Source organism: Callorhinchus milii, unplaced genomic scaffold (assembly GCF_018977255.1).
Source record: "Callorhinchus milii isolate IMCB2004 unplaced genomic scaffold, IMCB_Cmil_1.0 Scaffold22, whole genome shotgun sequence".
Classification (NCBI taxonomy): domain Eukaryota; kingdom Metazoa; phylum Chordata; class Chondrichthyes; order Chimaeriformes; family Callorhinchidae; genus Callorhinchus; species Callorhinchus milii.
The window spans coordinates 4531996-4548641 of record NW_024704763.1 but is presented as its reverse complement, the minus strand read 5'-3'; the positions used below and the strand labels follow the sequence as shown (position 1 = coordinate 4548641).

Below are 16646 nucleotides of genomic sequence, written 5' to 3'. Positions count from 1 at the left end.
TCATTGTTCTACAGTTTCAGTGCACACCATCACATTTGAAGAAAATTCAATTGTTGACTTCCACCCTATTTCAAGCAAATAAGGATTGCAAATATTAATTGGCTTGGCTTCTCCGTTTAATCTACTGCAATCGCTTCAGACAAGTCATTTCATATCAAAAGAGAATGATTGGAATTATTTCTTTCTTCAGATTGATATGCTACAGAGATTGAAGAGCGATGCAGAAAAATATTTTCTCAACTCGTTTCTGTGTTAAATGGCAAGCTCCTGCAAAACCAAGACTGTTGTATGAAATAGATAAACCTTTTCTTTTTAAAAAAAAGGATAATTTTCAGCTATTACTCCCAGTCCATTTCACCAACAGAATCACAACCACTGAGACACAATGGTGTATACAGAGCAGGCAAGGCCTGAGGGCACAGAACCCCGCACAGCAACACTTTCGGTTCACATAATTCCTCTTGCACTGCACTGCAGAAATAAAGGCACAGTCACAGTCCAGCTGTCAGCTCTCCAAGTCCCAGCAGAAATGAATCAGATGTAAAAGGATGCAGTGTCACTGAGCAATGAAATCATCTTAAAATGGTACATTAACAATGAAGCAATGGAAGTGGCTGGAACAGTACACACACAACTCCAGTTATGAAAAACTATCACAAAAAGACTTTGCTTCCAGTCATGAGTCATCTCACATGAAAATGATAGTGGAACGGACCTGATAACAACTAAAAATATTTAATTTGTTCTACAACATTCTGCTCTACTGCCCCTCTTATAAAAGTATTGGCAACCACAGAAGGCAGTTCAGCAATATACAAAGTTAACTAAACATTAAGTCAATGAATGACTTGGGCTTGGTTCTATCTTTGCTTTGTCAGTGCTAACCAGTTCTTAGCTATCACATACTGTATAGACGCTATAATAGTAACCATCCTTGCATTTGATATAGGGGCTTGTCACGTGATTGAAACATTTCAAAGCTCTGTATACTGTAAAGTGAATTGACTGTGTACTCTGTGGGCAAATCTATAGTCCACATACATGCACTTTCCAGCAGGAGCCAATAATAGCAAAAATGCTGAATGATATTTCCCTCGCGCAACGACCCAGGAGTGGAGTGGGGGGGGGGGGGGGGGGGGGGAGGGGGCGGCCAGGGGGTGTCACTGAGACCAAATATAGTTTCTTCCCCAACCCCCAGAGCTGCCTCAACCGAGAAAGCGCAAGTTTACATTTTCAAAAACAACTGCTTCTAAAAGGATTACATTTTGCAATTACTTAGTGATAACTAGTCACATTTCTTGCTTGGGCAATGTGGTACACAACCATAGCACTGTACTCTGGCAATCAATGTTGCACAATAATTTTACAGAATATCCAACGTATATATATAATATAAAGATTACTTTATACAGATGGAAAGAAATCTGAAGCTTCCAATGACAAAGTTTACTAAGGTTCAGCAGCTTAGAAAACAGGAAGCGTTCTAAGTTACTGAACCACTCTCGTCGATGCTCCTCCTAATACTATAATTAACTCACTGGATTCACCACCACACATCTAGTCACGAAGGAAAGACTTTCAGTACCACACCCAGAGTGCACAGACTCACACAGGATACCAAACGAATGGATTTCACATCCTCCAAAGGCTCAACTGCATTTGTCCCTATGTTCAACAATTATCAACAACATTGGTCAGAAATGCTTTTTTTCCCCTCTTATGGAGTATGTGAAGCTCCAGTACCCAAGGTACTGCCCTCAAAAGTAGTAAGATAGATATTTATTTCAGCCAAGAAACAGGATTCCCAGAACCAGAGTCATCTCCAGCAATCTGGATTGCAGGCCACAAGAAACACTGAACTTCAAAAGTACAAACAAAGCCAGGTGGAAGCATAAAGCTGTAGCCACTTCACAGATGTCAAGTACACGCACAACGCATACTGTCGTGTCGAAAAAACATGCTCTTTCACTCTGGAAGAATCCCCTATAAGAAGAGTTCAGTGAGAGGAAAAGTCGTCAATAACATTTCACCTGGGGAGCCTGACAATATGTCAAATGCCAAGAACCGTGTTGAAACCTAACACCAAAAGTTTAAGGAAATGCAAAATCACTGGGTGTAATTTTAAGGAGGAATTAGGTCAGAGCATTTCCCTGCTCCACGCAATTAACTTCTTGTTAAGCACGCCAAGACACTGCCCCATGTGAAGGGCTCAATATAAATGCAAGTTATTGTTGTTGCCTCCCGCAGCGATCTTCACTCAATCCTGAAGATAGGGAATCAACAAAAGTCAACTAAAATCAAGGTACTGGACAACAAATACACAGACTTTACAGTATTTACTGTGAAGTGCATTGAGACGTTACAGTGTCGTGATAAGACGCTGTGTCAAATGCAAGGATTATTATATTATTTATTCAGAAACTTGTCTGTTCCAACACCTTTTCTCCTCACAATTAAGACAAGTGGAAAAAAAGAACAATAAACTCACCTGAAACATTGGCTCCATCCCAGCTAGAGCTGAAGCACCAATACTGGATTGTGTACAAGTCTCTAAATGTTCAGGGTTTATTTTTAGATAACGCTGCCCTTTCGAGTTATACAAAGAATATATTAGCCCACTGGTGTGTAATGATGCAGAATAAGGCACCATACTGTTGTTTTCCCTCCTAATAATACCACTTCTATGCACAGAATAACTACCCTTATATTCCTGATAATGCAGTCCTTGCAAGAAAGAACAGGAGATTATTCCTGATGTGCTCTGTGTGGCTGTTCCCAACCATTGACAAGTTTAGCAGAATTCCAACCAGATTAACATACGAAGCCAAGAATAATTCACCAACCCACTGATTCCTCTCCATACCGATGAATTCAACGACTCAATCCATCACTTCTCCATACAAAATTAGTGAAATCAAGCAGTGCAGTCACCAGCTTTCAGGCCAGTTTACACAAAAGTTCAGGAAGTCGATGTGTTTATGTGCACTTTCCAAACGAAATGCAGTAAAACTGTCACTTGGAAACGGGAACCCCGCTGATCAAGTGTTTAACAAGAATTGGGCCACCTTTTTACAATCATATAATTGAGCTACAAGTGATCAGTTGCATGTTAATTTACTCTGAAGCAGAACTTTACCAAGTGATACAGGACATTTTTTTCAGTTTCTGATCAGACTCTTTAAAATTCATATATCTGCTCCATAAAGAAATTGAGATTAAACCATGAGATTAAACCATTGCATCTAAGAGATTGAGACTGCAAGTTTGGTTCTGCTATGCAACCAGACGCATCTCATTTTTATAGATGTATTGGGTCATTCTACACCAACTGGCGTTCTGCTGAGTACAGCTCTAACTATCTGGGCAATAAATTGCCAGAACCCACTGACATGATGGAGCTCAAAGATTTGAAGCACTATGAAGTATAACCTCTAATTTCATGAAGAATTATGTATCCCTGCATCTATGAATCACGGAATTGCATGCAGACTGAAAGTAGCTATGGAGCACCAGTTTTTCGAGTTACTGTTACATTCAGTGGATAAGGCATCCTTTGATGTGACAGATTCTCAATAAAGAGCAATATGCAGAATGACAAATTTTACAGTGCATCATCTTGCCTGCAGCTCAGAACCTCACGGTATTGTTAGACTGAGGAGAAGGACTTCAATTAATAAGATATGTTGGATAAAGAAAGGATATCTGAGAGAGATTACAAGGTGGTAATCAAATCAAGGGATTTGGATGGCATCTATGGTGGAAGAACTAACCTCAAGTAGTTTATGATTGTCTGTCCACATTAAGATCATGACTTGAAATCCCCAACAGGTTTATTCTGATAGTCTGAGAATTTTCCGATAGTTGCATCTGGGTAAAGGTATCCCCAAGAGGAGAGACACAATGTGTAGTGCATTCACCTCATAGTCTAAAATTGTCGGTTATAGCACTGCACTAGGACTTAAGCTCATAATTTAGGCTGATATCTTGTCCTATACTGAGACAGTATTACACTGATTTAGCCCTTTGGAAGACATGTCTTCCTGTTCTGATGGTTTAGGTAGACGTGAACGATTGTATTTAGATGAAAGAGCTTCCTCTGTTGCGCTGGTTGATCATTCAAATCCTTCAAAAATTAGATTAATTCATCGCATTCCTGTGAGAAATATCATGTCACTAAGCTTTAAAGAACTGATTTGATGTGAAAGGTTCTGTATGAAATCCAAGTGAAGTTGAATAACTGATATACCCCTCCCTGTATGTGACAATCGACGTCTTAGAAAAATATCCCCAAGAAAGCTTTTACAGACCTCACATTTCTTATGAAAACAAAATAGATGTGAAACTCTCTCTGCCAATGCATTCCACAGATGGCAACAGTATCAGACACAAACCACATTGCATTTCTAATTGTATAAGGTCCTTGTAATGTGGTTGTTTCTGTATAACTTGGCAATCAGAGGACTGCACTGCTTGCTGTTAGTTACTCAGTTATCTAACCTATGTCCAGTATGTTGACTCTGCTCAGATCAGATGGTGATAAAACAGCCAAAACAAACGCTTGGACACACACAGCGATATAACGCCAATGCATTGCTGTCCAGGATTTGCAAAATTCGGCATTCAATTTCATTGAAACACCTCCACCCCAAGCACTCTCCTCCAAAACTCCCTGGGAGTAAATTTTCCAGAGAAAATCTACAGTGAACAATATATCTTTAAACCAGCACACCTTTAAACAAGGAAGTTGTATCTGTACAAAAGCAGCAGCCAAAGGTATAAACCAAAGCACTTTGCATATACAGTCCTGCCAACAGCTACAGAGAACAATACAAACAGAAGAAATGTTCGAAACAGTAAGTTCATAAGTCAAGCTTCTCCCAGAATTGGAGCCAATAGAAAAGAGTTTTATATTTTGAAACAAAGCAACAGAATTGCTGCTGAAAAGGCAAAAAGAACTTGGGATAAAATACCAACTGCAGTGCTGATCAAGAACAGTATTGTACAAAGCAAGATATTCAGAAAGAGCATCCATCTCCCACAGCTAGAACACAAAACAGTCACCTCAACCACAGCCGTACCCATGTCAGGGCATCTGACTACAATAGCAATAACAGACAAATCTGTTTCTCAGTGCAATACCTAACATAGTGAGTGAGTTCATTTGGAGGGAGTGAGTGCATATATATGGGACACTGCTGTTCGCAATTCGCTGTCGCATTTTGCCCACAAAATATACAGTCAATTCACTTTCCAGTAATATTCTGTGAGGCTCTTTGAGACGTCTCGAAGGCATGATAAAGCACTATATCAAATGCAAGGATTATTATCATCATACATCTCCAGATTGAATGCAATCTCCCAAAAAGTTAAGAATGTAAGAATTTATGACACAGTCGTCAAATCCAGCAATCTGAGTAGCTTGTACAGTAAGTGTCATCTCCCACGCTGAAAAAAGGAAGAAAGCATTCTTAGAACAGAAACATTATAGCACGAAAAGCTGCCATTTGCTCCATCTGCCTCAGCTAGTTCCTTGAGTGCATACGCCAATCACTGTTCTCTGATTCCCCTTCCCCAAACTCTTTTATACTGTTCTTCAAAGATTAATCGATTTACCTTTTAAATGTTATGGTCTCAGTCTGCAGAGCCACTTGTGACAAACCATTCAATGTTCTTATAACGAAGTACGAACATTCTTGTATCTTCCCTTTAATTTGTTAATTTGTGTGATTTATGAATCATATAGTGCTCCATGAATACAATGTATGTACATCGTGACAACACCCTGCTTAGACTATGGGGAGGGAACAGCACTACTGATCAAAAAAAAATCATACTTCTGTCTTGTGACAGGAAGAGACATGGATAAAGCAAAGCAAAATCTTTGCTGCAAGTTATTGCAAGGTGACAGCCACACAAGCAGGTATATTCTGGTGCACAGTTAAATATCAGCTCAGTATCTACCCACAACACAAACCAACATAAGACATGTAAAGCTTTAACACCAGAATGATTAAGATGCAAAGGCATGCTACGTATCAACAATGCAGCACACATTTATATTGATTCTTTAGTAATTCTTCATTAACCTGTTACCCTGCAGCAACAACAACAAATTACGTCTGTATAGCATCTTTCACATTGGGAGACTATCACAGGGGTTGCAAGCCAAGGCCTTAACAAGTAGGTTGGTTCCAGGGAGACAAAAAGCGGGAAGCTTGCTCTCAATGGCAAGCTATGCGGCTTTAGCTGGTAGCTGGTCTTCAGCAATACTCCAACGCAAACTCTGTGGTCCCCAAGCCTTGATAAGCAGGGGGGGGGGGGGGGGGGGGGGGGGTGTCGCCCTTACCCAGATTTTTACACCAACAGATAAAATTGAACAATTTGTGTTACGTTTGTACCAGGATTAAGAGGCTCCCTGCCATTAGGGCAAATGGCTCCCTATGCCAGGAATGGCAAACTCCATGACCCACAGTTACCCCCAAAGTCAGTAACAGCCCCACTCCCACCCCCCTACAGTCAGTAACAGCCCCTCTCCCCACCTCAGTCAGTAACAGTCCCTCTCCCCCCACAGTGAGTAACAGTCCCTCTCCCCCCCAGTCAGTAACAGCCCCACTTCCACCCTCCCACCCCCCTACAGTCAGTAACAGCCCCTCTCCCCACCTCAGTCAGTAACAGCCCCTCTCCCCCCGCAGTGAGTAACAGCCCCTCTCCCCCACCAGTCAGTAACAACCCTCTCCCCCCCACAATCAGTCACAGCCCCTCTCCCCCACAGTCAGTCACAGCCCCTCTCCCCCCAGTCAGTAACAGACCCTCTCCCCGCGGTCAGTTACAGCCCCTCTCCCCCACACAGTCAGTAACAGCCCCTCTCCCCACACAGTCAGTAACAGCCCCTCTCCCCTCACAGTCAGTAACAGCCCCTCTCCCCCACACAGTCAGTAACAGCCCCTCTCCCCCACAGTCAGTAACAGCCCCTCTCCCCCACACAGTCAGTAACAGCCCCTCTCCCCCACACAGTCAGTAACAGCCCCTCTCCCCCACACAGTCAGTAACAGCCCCTCTCCCCCACACAGTCAGTAACAGCCCCTCTCCCCCACACAGTCAGTAACAGCCCCTCTCCCCCACACAGTCAGTAACAGCCCCTCTCCCCCACACAGTCAGTCACAGCCCCTCTCCCCCACACAGTCAGTAACAGCCCCTCTCCCCCACAGTCAGTAACAGCCCCTCTCCCCCACAGTCAGTAACAGCCCATCTCCCCCCACAGTCAGTAACAGCCTCTCTCCCCCCACAGTCAGTAACAGCCCCTCTCCCCCACAGTCAGTAACAGCCCTCTCCCCCACACAGTCAGTAACAGCCCCTCTCCCCCACACAGTCAGTAACAGCCCATCTCCCCCCACAGTCAGTCACAGCCCCTCTCCCCCCTACAGTCAGTAACAGCCCCTCTCCCCCACACAGTCAGTAACAGCCCCTCTCCCCCACACAGTCAGTAACAGCCCCTCTCCCCCACACAGTCAGTAACAGCCCCTCTCCCCCACAGTCAGTAACAGCCCCTCTCCCCCACACAGTCAGTAACAGCCCCTCTCCCCCGCGGTCAGTAACAGCCCCTCTCCCCCACACAGTCAGTAACAGCCCCTCTCCCCCACACAGTCAGTAACAGCCCCTCTCCCCCACACAGTCAGTAACAGCCCCTCTCCCCCACACAGTCAGTAACAGCCCCTCTCCCCCACACAGTCAGTCACAGCCCCTCTCCCCCACACAGTCAGTAACAGCCCCTCTCCCCCGCGGTCAGTAACAGCCCCTCTCCCCCACACAGTCAGTAACAGCCCCTCTCCCCCACACAGTCAGTAACAGCCCTCTCCCCCACACAGTCAGTAACAGCCCCTCTCCCCCACACAGTCAGTAACAGCCCCTCTCCCCCACACAGTCAGTCACAGCCCCTCTCCCCCACACAGTCAGTAACAGAGCCCCTCTCCCCCACACAGTCAGTAACAGAGCCCCTCTCCCCCACACAGTCAGTAACAGCCCTCTCCCCCACACAGTCAGTAACAGCCCCTCTCCCCCACACAGTCAGTCACAGCCCCTCTCCCCCACACAGTCAGTAACAGCCCCTCTCCCCCACACAGTCAGTAACAGAGCCCCTCTCCCCCACACAGTCAGTAACAGCCCCTCTCCCCCACACAGTCAGTAACAGCCCCTCTCCCCCCACAGTCAGTAACAGCCCCTCTCCCCCACACAGTCAGTCACAGCCCCTCTCCCCCACACAGTCAGTAACAGCTCCTCTCCCCCACACAATCAGTAACAGCCCCTCTCCCCCACAGTCAGTAACAGCCCCTCTCCCCCACACAGTCAGTAACAGCCCCTCTCCCCCACACAGTCAGTCACAGCCCCTCTCCCCCACACAGTCAGTCACAGCCCCTCTCCCCCACACAGTCAGTAACAGAGCCCCTCTCCCCACACAGTCAGTAACAGCCCCTCTCCCCCACACAGTCAGTAACAGCCCCTCTCCCCCACACAGTCAGTAACAGCCCCTCTCCCCCACACAGTCAGTAACAGCCCCTCTCCCCCACACAGTCAGTAACAGCCCCTCTCCCCCACACAGTCAGTAACAGCCCCTCTCCCCCACACAGTCAGTCACAGCCCCTCTCCCCCACACAGTCAGTCACAGCCCCTCTCCCCCACACAGTCAGTAACAGCCCCTCTCCCCCCACAGTCAGTAACAGCCCTCTCCCCCCACAGTCAGTAACAGCCCCTCTCCCCCCACAGTCAGTAACAGCTCCTCTCCCCCACACAGTCAGTAACAGCCCCTCTCCCCCCACAGTCAGTAACAGCCCCTCTCCCCCCACAGTCAGTAACAGCCCCTCTCCCCACACAGTCAGTAACAGCCCCTCTCCCCCACACAGTCAGTAACAGCCCCTCTCCCCCCACAGTCAGTAACAGCCCCTCTCCCCCCACAGTCAGTAACAGCCCCTCTCCCCCACACAGTCAGTAACAGCCCCTCTCCCCCCACAGTCAGTAACAGCCCCTCTCCCCCACACAGTCAGTAACAGCCCCTCTCTCCCACACAGTCAGTAACAGCCCCTCTCTCCCACACAGTCAGTAACAGCCCCTCTCCCCCACACAGTCAGTCACAGCCCCTCTCTCCCACACAGTCAGTAACAGCCCCTCTCCCCCACACAGTCAGTAACAGCCCCTCTCCCCCACACAGTCAGTAACAGCCCCTCTCTCCCACACAGTCAGTAACAGCCCCTCTCCCCCACACAGTCAGTCACAGCCCCTCTCTCCCACACAGTCAGTAACAGAGCCCCTCTCCCCCGGGGTCGGGGTCCCGCACGGGCAGCGGTGTCCGATGCCCCTCACGCGGCCTCACCTCTGGCTGCTGCAGTGTGGGGGCCACCCCGGGTCCGGTGGTGGTGGTGGTGGGGAGGGGTGGGGGTGCGGGGGGGGGGTGTCCGGCTCTGGCCCGGGCCCCGCTCACTCGCCGTCTCGCGTCCTCATCGCCTCTGCCGCTCGCGCTGGCTTCGCGCTTCCGGTTTGCCGGGCACCGCACCGGGCGCATGCGCCCCTCTCTCCCTCTCACACTCCTCCCTCCCTCTATCCCTCTCTCCCTCTCACACACACACGCGCGCGCTCGCTGGCCACTCGCCTCCACGCAGGAGGCGTCCCGCGCCGCCTGTTCCCACAGCGCCACCTCCCGGCCGGGGCCGGGGTCGGGTTTGGGGTGACTTGGCAGCCGCTCGCCACCGGCGACTTCACCGCCGGCCGCTGCGAGGCGAGGGCGACCCCTCCCGGCCTGGGTCGGGATGGCACGACGGCTTCTCTCCCCCCCACCCCACCCCACACCCCCCCCCCGCAGCGGGGCCCCGAGCGAGCGAGCGGCGCGTGCGCGTGCGCGACTGTCGTGAAGCGGGGTTAGGTTTGCTTTGCGGCAGCTGTCGGAGCAGAGGCGGGAATGTGAAAGCGGCGGTCGGTCCCGGAGTGAGTGAGTGAGAGAGAGAGGGAGTGAGTGAGGGGCCTCCCCCGGGGTGGGGGGGAGGGGAGGGGTGGTTGTGGGGCTTGAACCCACGGGGCTGAGGACCGGACCAGCGCTGCCGACGGCCTGAATGTCGTGACGCAATGTCCTCAGCTGCTGCTCAACCCCACAGGCTTTGCCGTGTGTTTGTCGCTCCACCGGCAATGCCCTCTCACCTCATCCACCAGAGCTTCACCCCCGGCCCTGGCGGTTGACCAGACTCTAAAGTCTCCTCTTATCTATCTTCTGGAAGGGGAGGGGGGGGGGCGGCCGACGGAGTCTCTCGGATGGGGGTGGGGTGAGTGGGGTCTTAAGACGCTCTTCGAGACGCTATCCGGCCCGAGGGGGTGTGCGCTGTAAATGCAAGTTGTCGTCGTGCTCGTCGTCGTCGTTGTTGTCGTTGTTGTCGTCGTCGTCGTCTCCCCGGCGAAGGGCTTTTTTATTGGAACGTCAGAATTGAGCGCTGACCCACTGTGGTGGTCCGGGTTCCTTCCTCCCTTCCTGAGCCGGACGCAGTATTATTGTCCCCAGCCAACCTGACCCATCGCTGAGCTGAGCTGAGCTGAGCTGTCGTTTGTGGATAAGTGTGGAGATTATTGGGAGTACACAGACTGCTCTGTGAATTGTGAGGAATGTCGGATTCTTCCGAGTCGGCAAAGGTTCAAAGAACAAAATCTGACCATTTCCTGAACCAGCGGTCGGATTATTGTAATAATAATAGTAATAATAATGATGAGGCTGATGCTTGATTTCCTATCGCGGCTTATCACGTCGTCGAGAACGTCTCAAAGCGCTTCACAGAATATACTGTAAAGTGGATTGACTGTATATTTTTATGATTCGTCATCTGTGAATTTCACAAGCCAGAAGTCGCGATTAATGGCGTATTGGGACAAATTCAGTTTGCAGATATCACAAATTAACCTCAATGTTCCAGTCAGTCGTTAAGCGCTCCGAGATGCTGTCCCACATGAAAGGTGCTATATAAATACAAGTTGTTGTTGTCTCTCAGTTCAGTTTTATTGATTTACAGTTGCAGAATGGACCCAGTAATTCTGAGCTTCCAGGACAGCTTACTGCGACGTTCTGACTTCTCCCTGCTCAACCCACCCAACTGGCTCAATGACCATGTCATCAGCTTTGCCTTTGAGTACTTCTCAGCAGAAGAGTACAAGGAGCTGTCTAACAGTGTCTGCTTTATCAGTCCAGAAGTTACTCAGTTCATTAAATGCACGAGTAGTCAGGAGGAGCTGGCCATCTTTTTGGAGCCGCTAACCTTGGTCAGGAAAAGCCTGGTCTTTCTGGCCGTCAATGACAACGCAATGCAGGTGGCCGGGGGAACCCATTGGAGCTTACTTGTCTATAGTAGATCCAGGAACTGCTTCAGTCACTACGATTCCTGCCACAGCATGAACTCAAAGCACGCCCGGCAGATCGTGGAAAAGCTGCAACCCTTCCTGGGGACCAGGTCTAAAGTGCCTTTTGTGGAGGAGTCAGCACCGGTACAGCAGAATTCTGATGGCTACCATGTTTACCTGCAGAACCAATCGCTGCACTTGTCAACAATGATTTAGGAAACACTTAGAATTTGGACTCGATAAAGCATGATAAAAAATGCACTTTGGTGTTTTTCTGTTTCTGAGTGTTTGCCTCTTCCACAGCTGTCCTGGACAGCAATGAGCGGCTCACGGCGGAGGAGATGGATGAAAGGCGACGTCAGAACATTGCCTACGAGTATCTCTGTCACCTGGAGGAGGCCAAGCGGTGAGTTCTTTCTTCCTGCATTCCTGATGCGATAACTCTGAACCCACCCAGCATTCACCCCGCGTGGTCTGACTGGAGACAGATGGTTTCATAGCAGGAACAAACACCAGCACTTAATGCAATGGGTCGACTTGCTTCCTTTAAGGATTTTGATGGTTCTATTGTTCTGTGGTGCTGGGTGAAGGTTTGGTGTTGACATGCTTCAATGTAAATCAAGAACCCAGTTTCAGTTTATGAATTGGTTCTACACCAGAGTAAAACTGGTTTCCGGGTGCTGCAAAGTGGTTTTAGACACTGATCTGTTACACCTAGAACAAAGCCCGATAAGGGACCATAAGCAAAGTGTTAAAGAGGGGATGGAGGGGCAAGGCGGAAGGATTGGGGGAGAGTTTTCCAAAGCTTCAGGGCATCTTTATTCAGTTATGACCTCCAATTATCACAGCACTGATTAATGATAGGAGATTAAGACTGGGATTACTGGTGATGGATTACTGGTGACTGAGATTACTAAAGGTCCTCATGTCTTGTCCATAGGCCACTTGGGTCAAATGCGTTTCGCCCCCGAAGTTTTGGAAGGTACATCCCTGAACAATAAATCACGTAGAATGGGGATGCGGGGATTCAGCACAAAGTGTATTGCGGTGGGGCGAGGGTAGAGAAAAACAAAACATCAGTATCGCAGCAAAAGTGTTTTTGCAATTTCTAGCCTTTATCAACGTCCCTTGGTCACGAGAGAAGGACGCAGAAAAGGGTGGTATGTAACTGAGCTCTGCAGTTATCTTAAGAATATGGAGTCACTCTTGCATTTCAGCAATCCCGTATCACTCTTGTGCTCTCAATGTTAATGGCTTTCAATAGCTGCCGCCATTCCTACACCAACCGCTCGCTTCCTCCCTCCACTGTCACCGAGAGCTGCGTGGTTACAGAAGAAGGAAGTGGAGACTGACGTGTCTGCAGAGAGACTACGTGATGAGAAGTGAATCAGACTCTGCAGCAGTCGCTCGCTCGCTGTCATTGAGTGAAGGCACTGAATCGAGACAAGCCTCGGGCTGCCCAGCAATTCCCAGAATCTGTACAACACCTGAAACTTTGATTACCTTGGCCTTAAAATTGCATTTCTCTCATTGTTCCTCTGAACAGAGAGTTAGCGTAGTTAATCCTGGATGTATTGAAGGAATGACAATGTTGGAGAAGGTAGCAGGGGTCATAGCATGAATTATCGGGTTTAAAAGGTAGATTAGGGTCGAACAAGACACCAAGGTTCCGTACTGGCTCAGTGCATCCGTGAACATTTAATTGGTGAAAATTAGCTCTCAACCAGGACTTGATGTCTGAGAGACATTCCGTCAAGACAGGAGTGGTCCTAGAGTCGATGGTGGAGGCAGAGAAGTAGAGTTGGGTGTTATCCAATTACATGCATAAGTTAACCCCATGCCTGTGGATGATATCACGGAGCAGGAGCATGTAAATATTAAAAAGGAGAGGACCAATGACAGAGCCATAGGGAATGTCCCACGTCACGGTGCTAGGGCTGGAGGAGAAGCCATTTGTGAATGCCCTCAGCCGTCTACATGCTATTTCCAGCTCTCTGGGATGCTATCCTGCGTGAGCGTTGCTATATAAATGCAAGTTGTTGTTGTTAAACTGAAAAGCTCAGCATCACCCACCCGCATTTCTTAATTTCTCTCAGCCTCACTCCTGCTCTTTCCCAACTTGGGCTGGTGCCCTGAGCTGTAGGCGACAGGCTCCTCACCTGAGTTTTTGGATAAATAAAGCTGGTGTCGGATCTTTGCAAACGGTAGACTGCATCAATAGAACAGCCGGTATGACATTACCTGAAGAACGTGACTTAGAGAAGTACCCAATGCGTGAAAATAGCAGTCTCATAGAAACACTCTACCTCCCGTGGGAATATTTCCCTCTAGACATAGTTAAACCTGGTGATGCCTTTAAAACCGGTCTTGCCTCCCAGTTTTCTTTAATGAGAGCCTGGGAGTCTAACATTTTTTCAAGATGTGTATTTATTGCTGTTTTAAGCTTCAGGAATGTTTCTGCCAGTTTGAAGCTGAATGTGACTGGCTGCGAGGCTGGGGTGGGGCTCACTGGTGAGATCATGGGTGAGTCTTGATCTTGGGTTTGGCAGTAAGGGAGGGTTCTGCTCAGGCTTCAGAGTAAGCACAATCAGTACAAAGTGAGGGGAGGGGCGAGGAACCCAGCCTTCATTGAACCAATGAAGCTTATAGCTGCAGAGCACTAATCACACACCAATCCCTCAGCTCAGAGACTCCACTTCAAATCCTCTCTTGTCCTCATGAATGTCGGAATACGTAGGATGAAAAGACATTCAGTCAGTCTCATTTTCACACCCTCTTTCATGTAGCCGCCACCATCACCATGGAAAAACTGTTCCACTTGTTACCCATCCTGTGCTTAACCTAGTTAAGTCAGAAGCGATATGTTCCCTGTGTTCCCCTCCTGAGTTTTGGCCAGGTGTGACCTATGGTGTTGTCATACCGGGTCAGAAATATATTGAACGAGGTGTTACTAGTTTATCTTGTCCATGCCTCTTAAAGTCTGTGAGTTCATGGTCCCCTAGCACTCCCCACCTCCCCCAACCCCAAGTAGTTGCACCCATTAGAAGACTGCAGGTGATTTGCACTCCAATGGCCCATGGCGTGTTGGCATTGCTGCCTCCTCTGGGCTTGTTGGCTGGGTCCTGTGCTAATTTCTCTGTTCCACTCACCCCCAGCTGCTATCTTCAGTTCTCTCTTAAGTTAATTTTATTTATTTATACAACCACCAGCCACACTTGACTGCAACTTTCTGGGGTGGCACCCCCTTATGGCAACGGATGGTAGGTGTAGAAAGAGGAAGTACGTGGAGCTGGTGGGGTGAGGTTTATTACGCAACAGTAATAAAACGTTCACAGATTTTACTGGAAGTTTGCTTGTTCTGTAATTTATGGCACCCGCACAGAGTGTGCTGTGCAAAAGGCTGGCTTTGTATCTAGGATCATAGAATTATAAGCACAGAAGGAGGCCATTCGGCTCATTGTGCCTGTGCGGCTCTTTGAAAGAGCTACCCAAATTAATCTCACTTACCTGCTCTCTCTCCATAGCCTTGGAAATTTGTCCTCCCCAAATATCTACCCACTCCTCCCTTGAAAAATGTTATTGAATCTGCTACCACCACCCTTTTAGGCGACACATTCCAGATCCGAACAACTGATGTCTCGTTTGGCCTATACTAGAAGATACAAGCTGTTGAAACGCTGTGTCTGTGTTACTGTTGCAGTCTCCCCGCTGTCTGTGTCTGTGTCACCAGTAGAAACTCCCTTCGCTTTCCAAATATTGTCAACTGGTTTCAAGTCGTATCATAATTTCGTAATGCTACGATAGTGGCTTTCAAAAGGGAACTTGAAAAGGAAAATTTGTGAGGCTATGGAGTAAGAGTGGAGGAGTGGGACTAGTTGGATGGCTCTTTCAAAGAGCCGGCACAGCACGATGGGCTGAATGGCCTGTTTCTGCGTTGTAAGATTCCTTGATTCTACATCCACCCAAACAAGCAGAAAGGACTTTGGTTTAAAATCTCATCCAAAGTGATGGTAGCTCTGCATTGAAGTGAAGTGTCAGCCAAACTATGAGCTCAGTGTTCCAACGTGGGTCTTGAACCCACAACCTTCTGACCCAGAGATCAGAGGACTGCCAACCGAGCCAGGCTGACACACACAGGGATTTCGATTCACCGTGGAATTCCTTTGGAAGTTCAGTTCAGGAAATTTCATTCTCAATCTGTCTGAGGGACAAGGAAGATTCAAGCAAAGAGTGGGGAGGAGGGTGGGAATGCGAACTCAGGAGAGGTGAAGATGGATTTGTGAACTAAACCAGGGGCTTACGAAAGGGAACAGGCTCGTGTTGGCCTTTGGGTTTATATTGTAGATGCTGTGTGTTTAGTGTCTGCTGATTATTGTATGTCATATCTGGTTGCAAATAAAGATGAGGAATGTCGGATTCTTCCGAGTCGGCAAAGGTTCAAAGAACAAAATCTGACCATTTCCTGAACCAGCGGTCGGATTATTGTAATAATAATAGTAATAATAATGATGACTGATGCTTGATTTCTATCGCGGCTTATCACGTCTCTTGAGACTCTCAAAGCGCTTCACAGAATATACTGTAAAGTGATTGACTGTATATTTTTATGATTCGTCATCTGTGAATTTCACAAGCCAGAAGTCGCGATTAATGGCGTATTGGGACAAATTCAGTTTGCAGATATCACAAATTAACCTCAATGTTCCAGTCAGTCGTTAAGCGCTCCGAGATGCTGTCCACATGAAAGGTGCTATATAAATACAAGTTGTTGTTGTCTCTCAGTTCAGTTTTATTGATTTACAGTTGCAGAATGGACCCAGTAATTCTGAGCTTCCAGGACAGCTTACTGCGACGTTCTGACTTCTCCCTGCTCAACCCACCCAACTGGCTCAATGACCATGTCATCAGCTTTGCCTTTGAGTACTTCTCGGCAGAAGAGTACAAGGAGCTGTCTAACAGTGTCTGCTTTATCAGTCCAGAAGTTACTCAGTTCATTAAATGCACGAGTAGTCAGGAGGAGCTGGCCATCTTTTTGGAGCCGCTAACCTTGGTCAGGAAAAGCCTGGTCTTTCTGGCCGTCAATGACAACGCAATGCAGGTGGCCGGGGGAACCCATTGGAGCTTACTTGTCTACAGTAGATCCAGGAACTGCTTCAGTCACTACGATTCCTGCCACAGCATGAACTCAAAGCACGCCCGGCAGATCGCGGGAAAGCTGCAACCCTTCCTGGGGACCAGGTCTGAAGTGCCTTTTGTGGAGGAGTCAGCACCGGTACAGCAAA

The 16646-nt window shown here is 48.1% G+C and overlaps 3 protein-coding genes across 7 annotated transcripts in view; 2 read left to right on the top strand and 1 right to left on the bottom strand.

Annotated features, from left to right (window-relative positions):
- Positions 1 to 9401, bottom strand: part of myo9aa (myosin IXAa) — a 139742-nt gene extending 130341 nt beyond the window's left edge. The window contains 1 exon segment of the mRNA XM_042342921.1: positions 9365 to 9401. The gene's annotated coding sequence lies outside the window, so the exon portion shown is untranslated.
- A 488-nt stretch (positions 9402 to 9889) lies between these two features.
- senp8 (SUMO peptidase family member, NEDD8 specific) overlaps positions 9890 to 16646 on the top strand; it is a 10071-nt gene continuing 3314 nt past the window's right edge. Inside the window, exons 1-2 of one of the 5 annotated variants that reach the window (XM_042342918.1) lie at positions 9890 to 9972; positions 11040 to 11519. In XM_042342918.1, coding sequence (XP_042198852.1) covers positions 11047 to 11519 — 473 coding nt within the window. In that variant the 5' untranslated portion in view covers positions 9890 to 9972; positions 11040 to 11046. Of the gene's footprint in view, positions 9981 to 10273; positions 11520 to 16112; positions 16637 to 16646 lie in introns of those variants that run through there. The other 4 variants (XM_042342915.1, XM_042342919.1, XM_042342917.1 and 1 more) reach the window with 4 other exon arrangements.
- The window catches only part of iqgap1 (IQ motif containing GTPase activating protein 1), a 52534-nt gene continuing 47540 nt past the window's right edge, over positions 11653 to 16646 (top strand). The window contains exon 1 of the mRNA XM_007908647.2: positions 11653 to 11770. Within this exon, the coding sequence (XP_007906838.2) occupies positions 11706 to 11770 (65 nt within the window). The 5' untranslated portion in view covers positions 11653 to 11705. The remainder of the gene's footprint in view (positions 11771 to 16646) is intronic.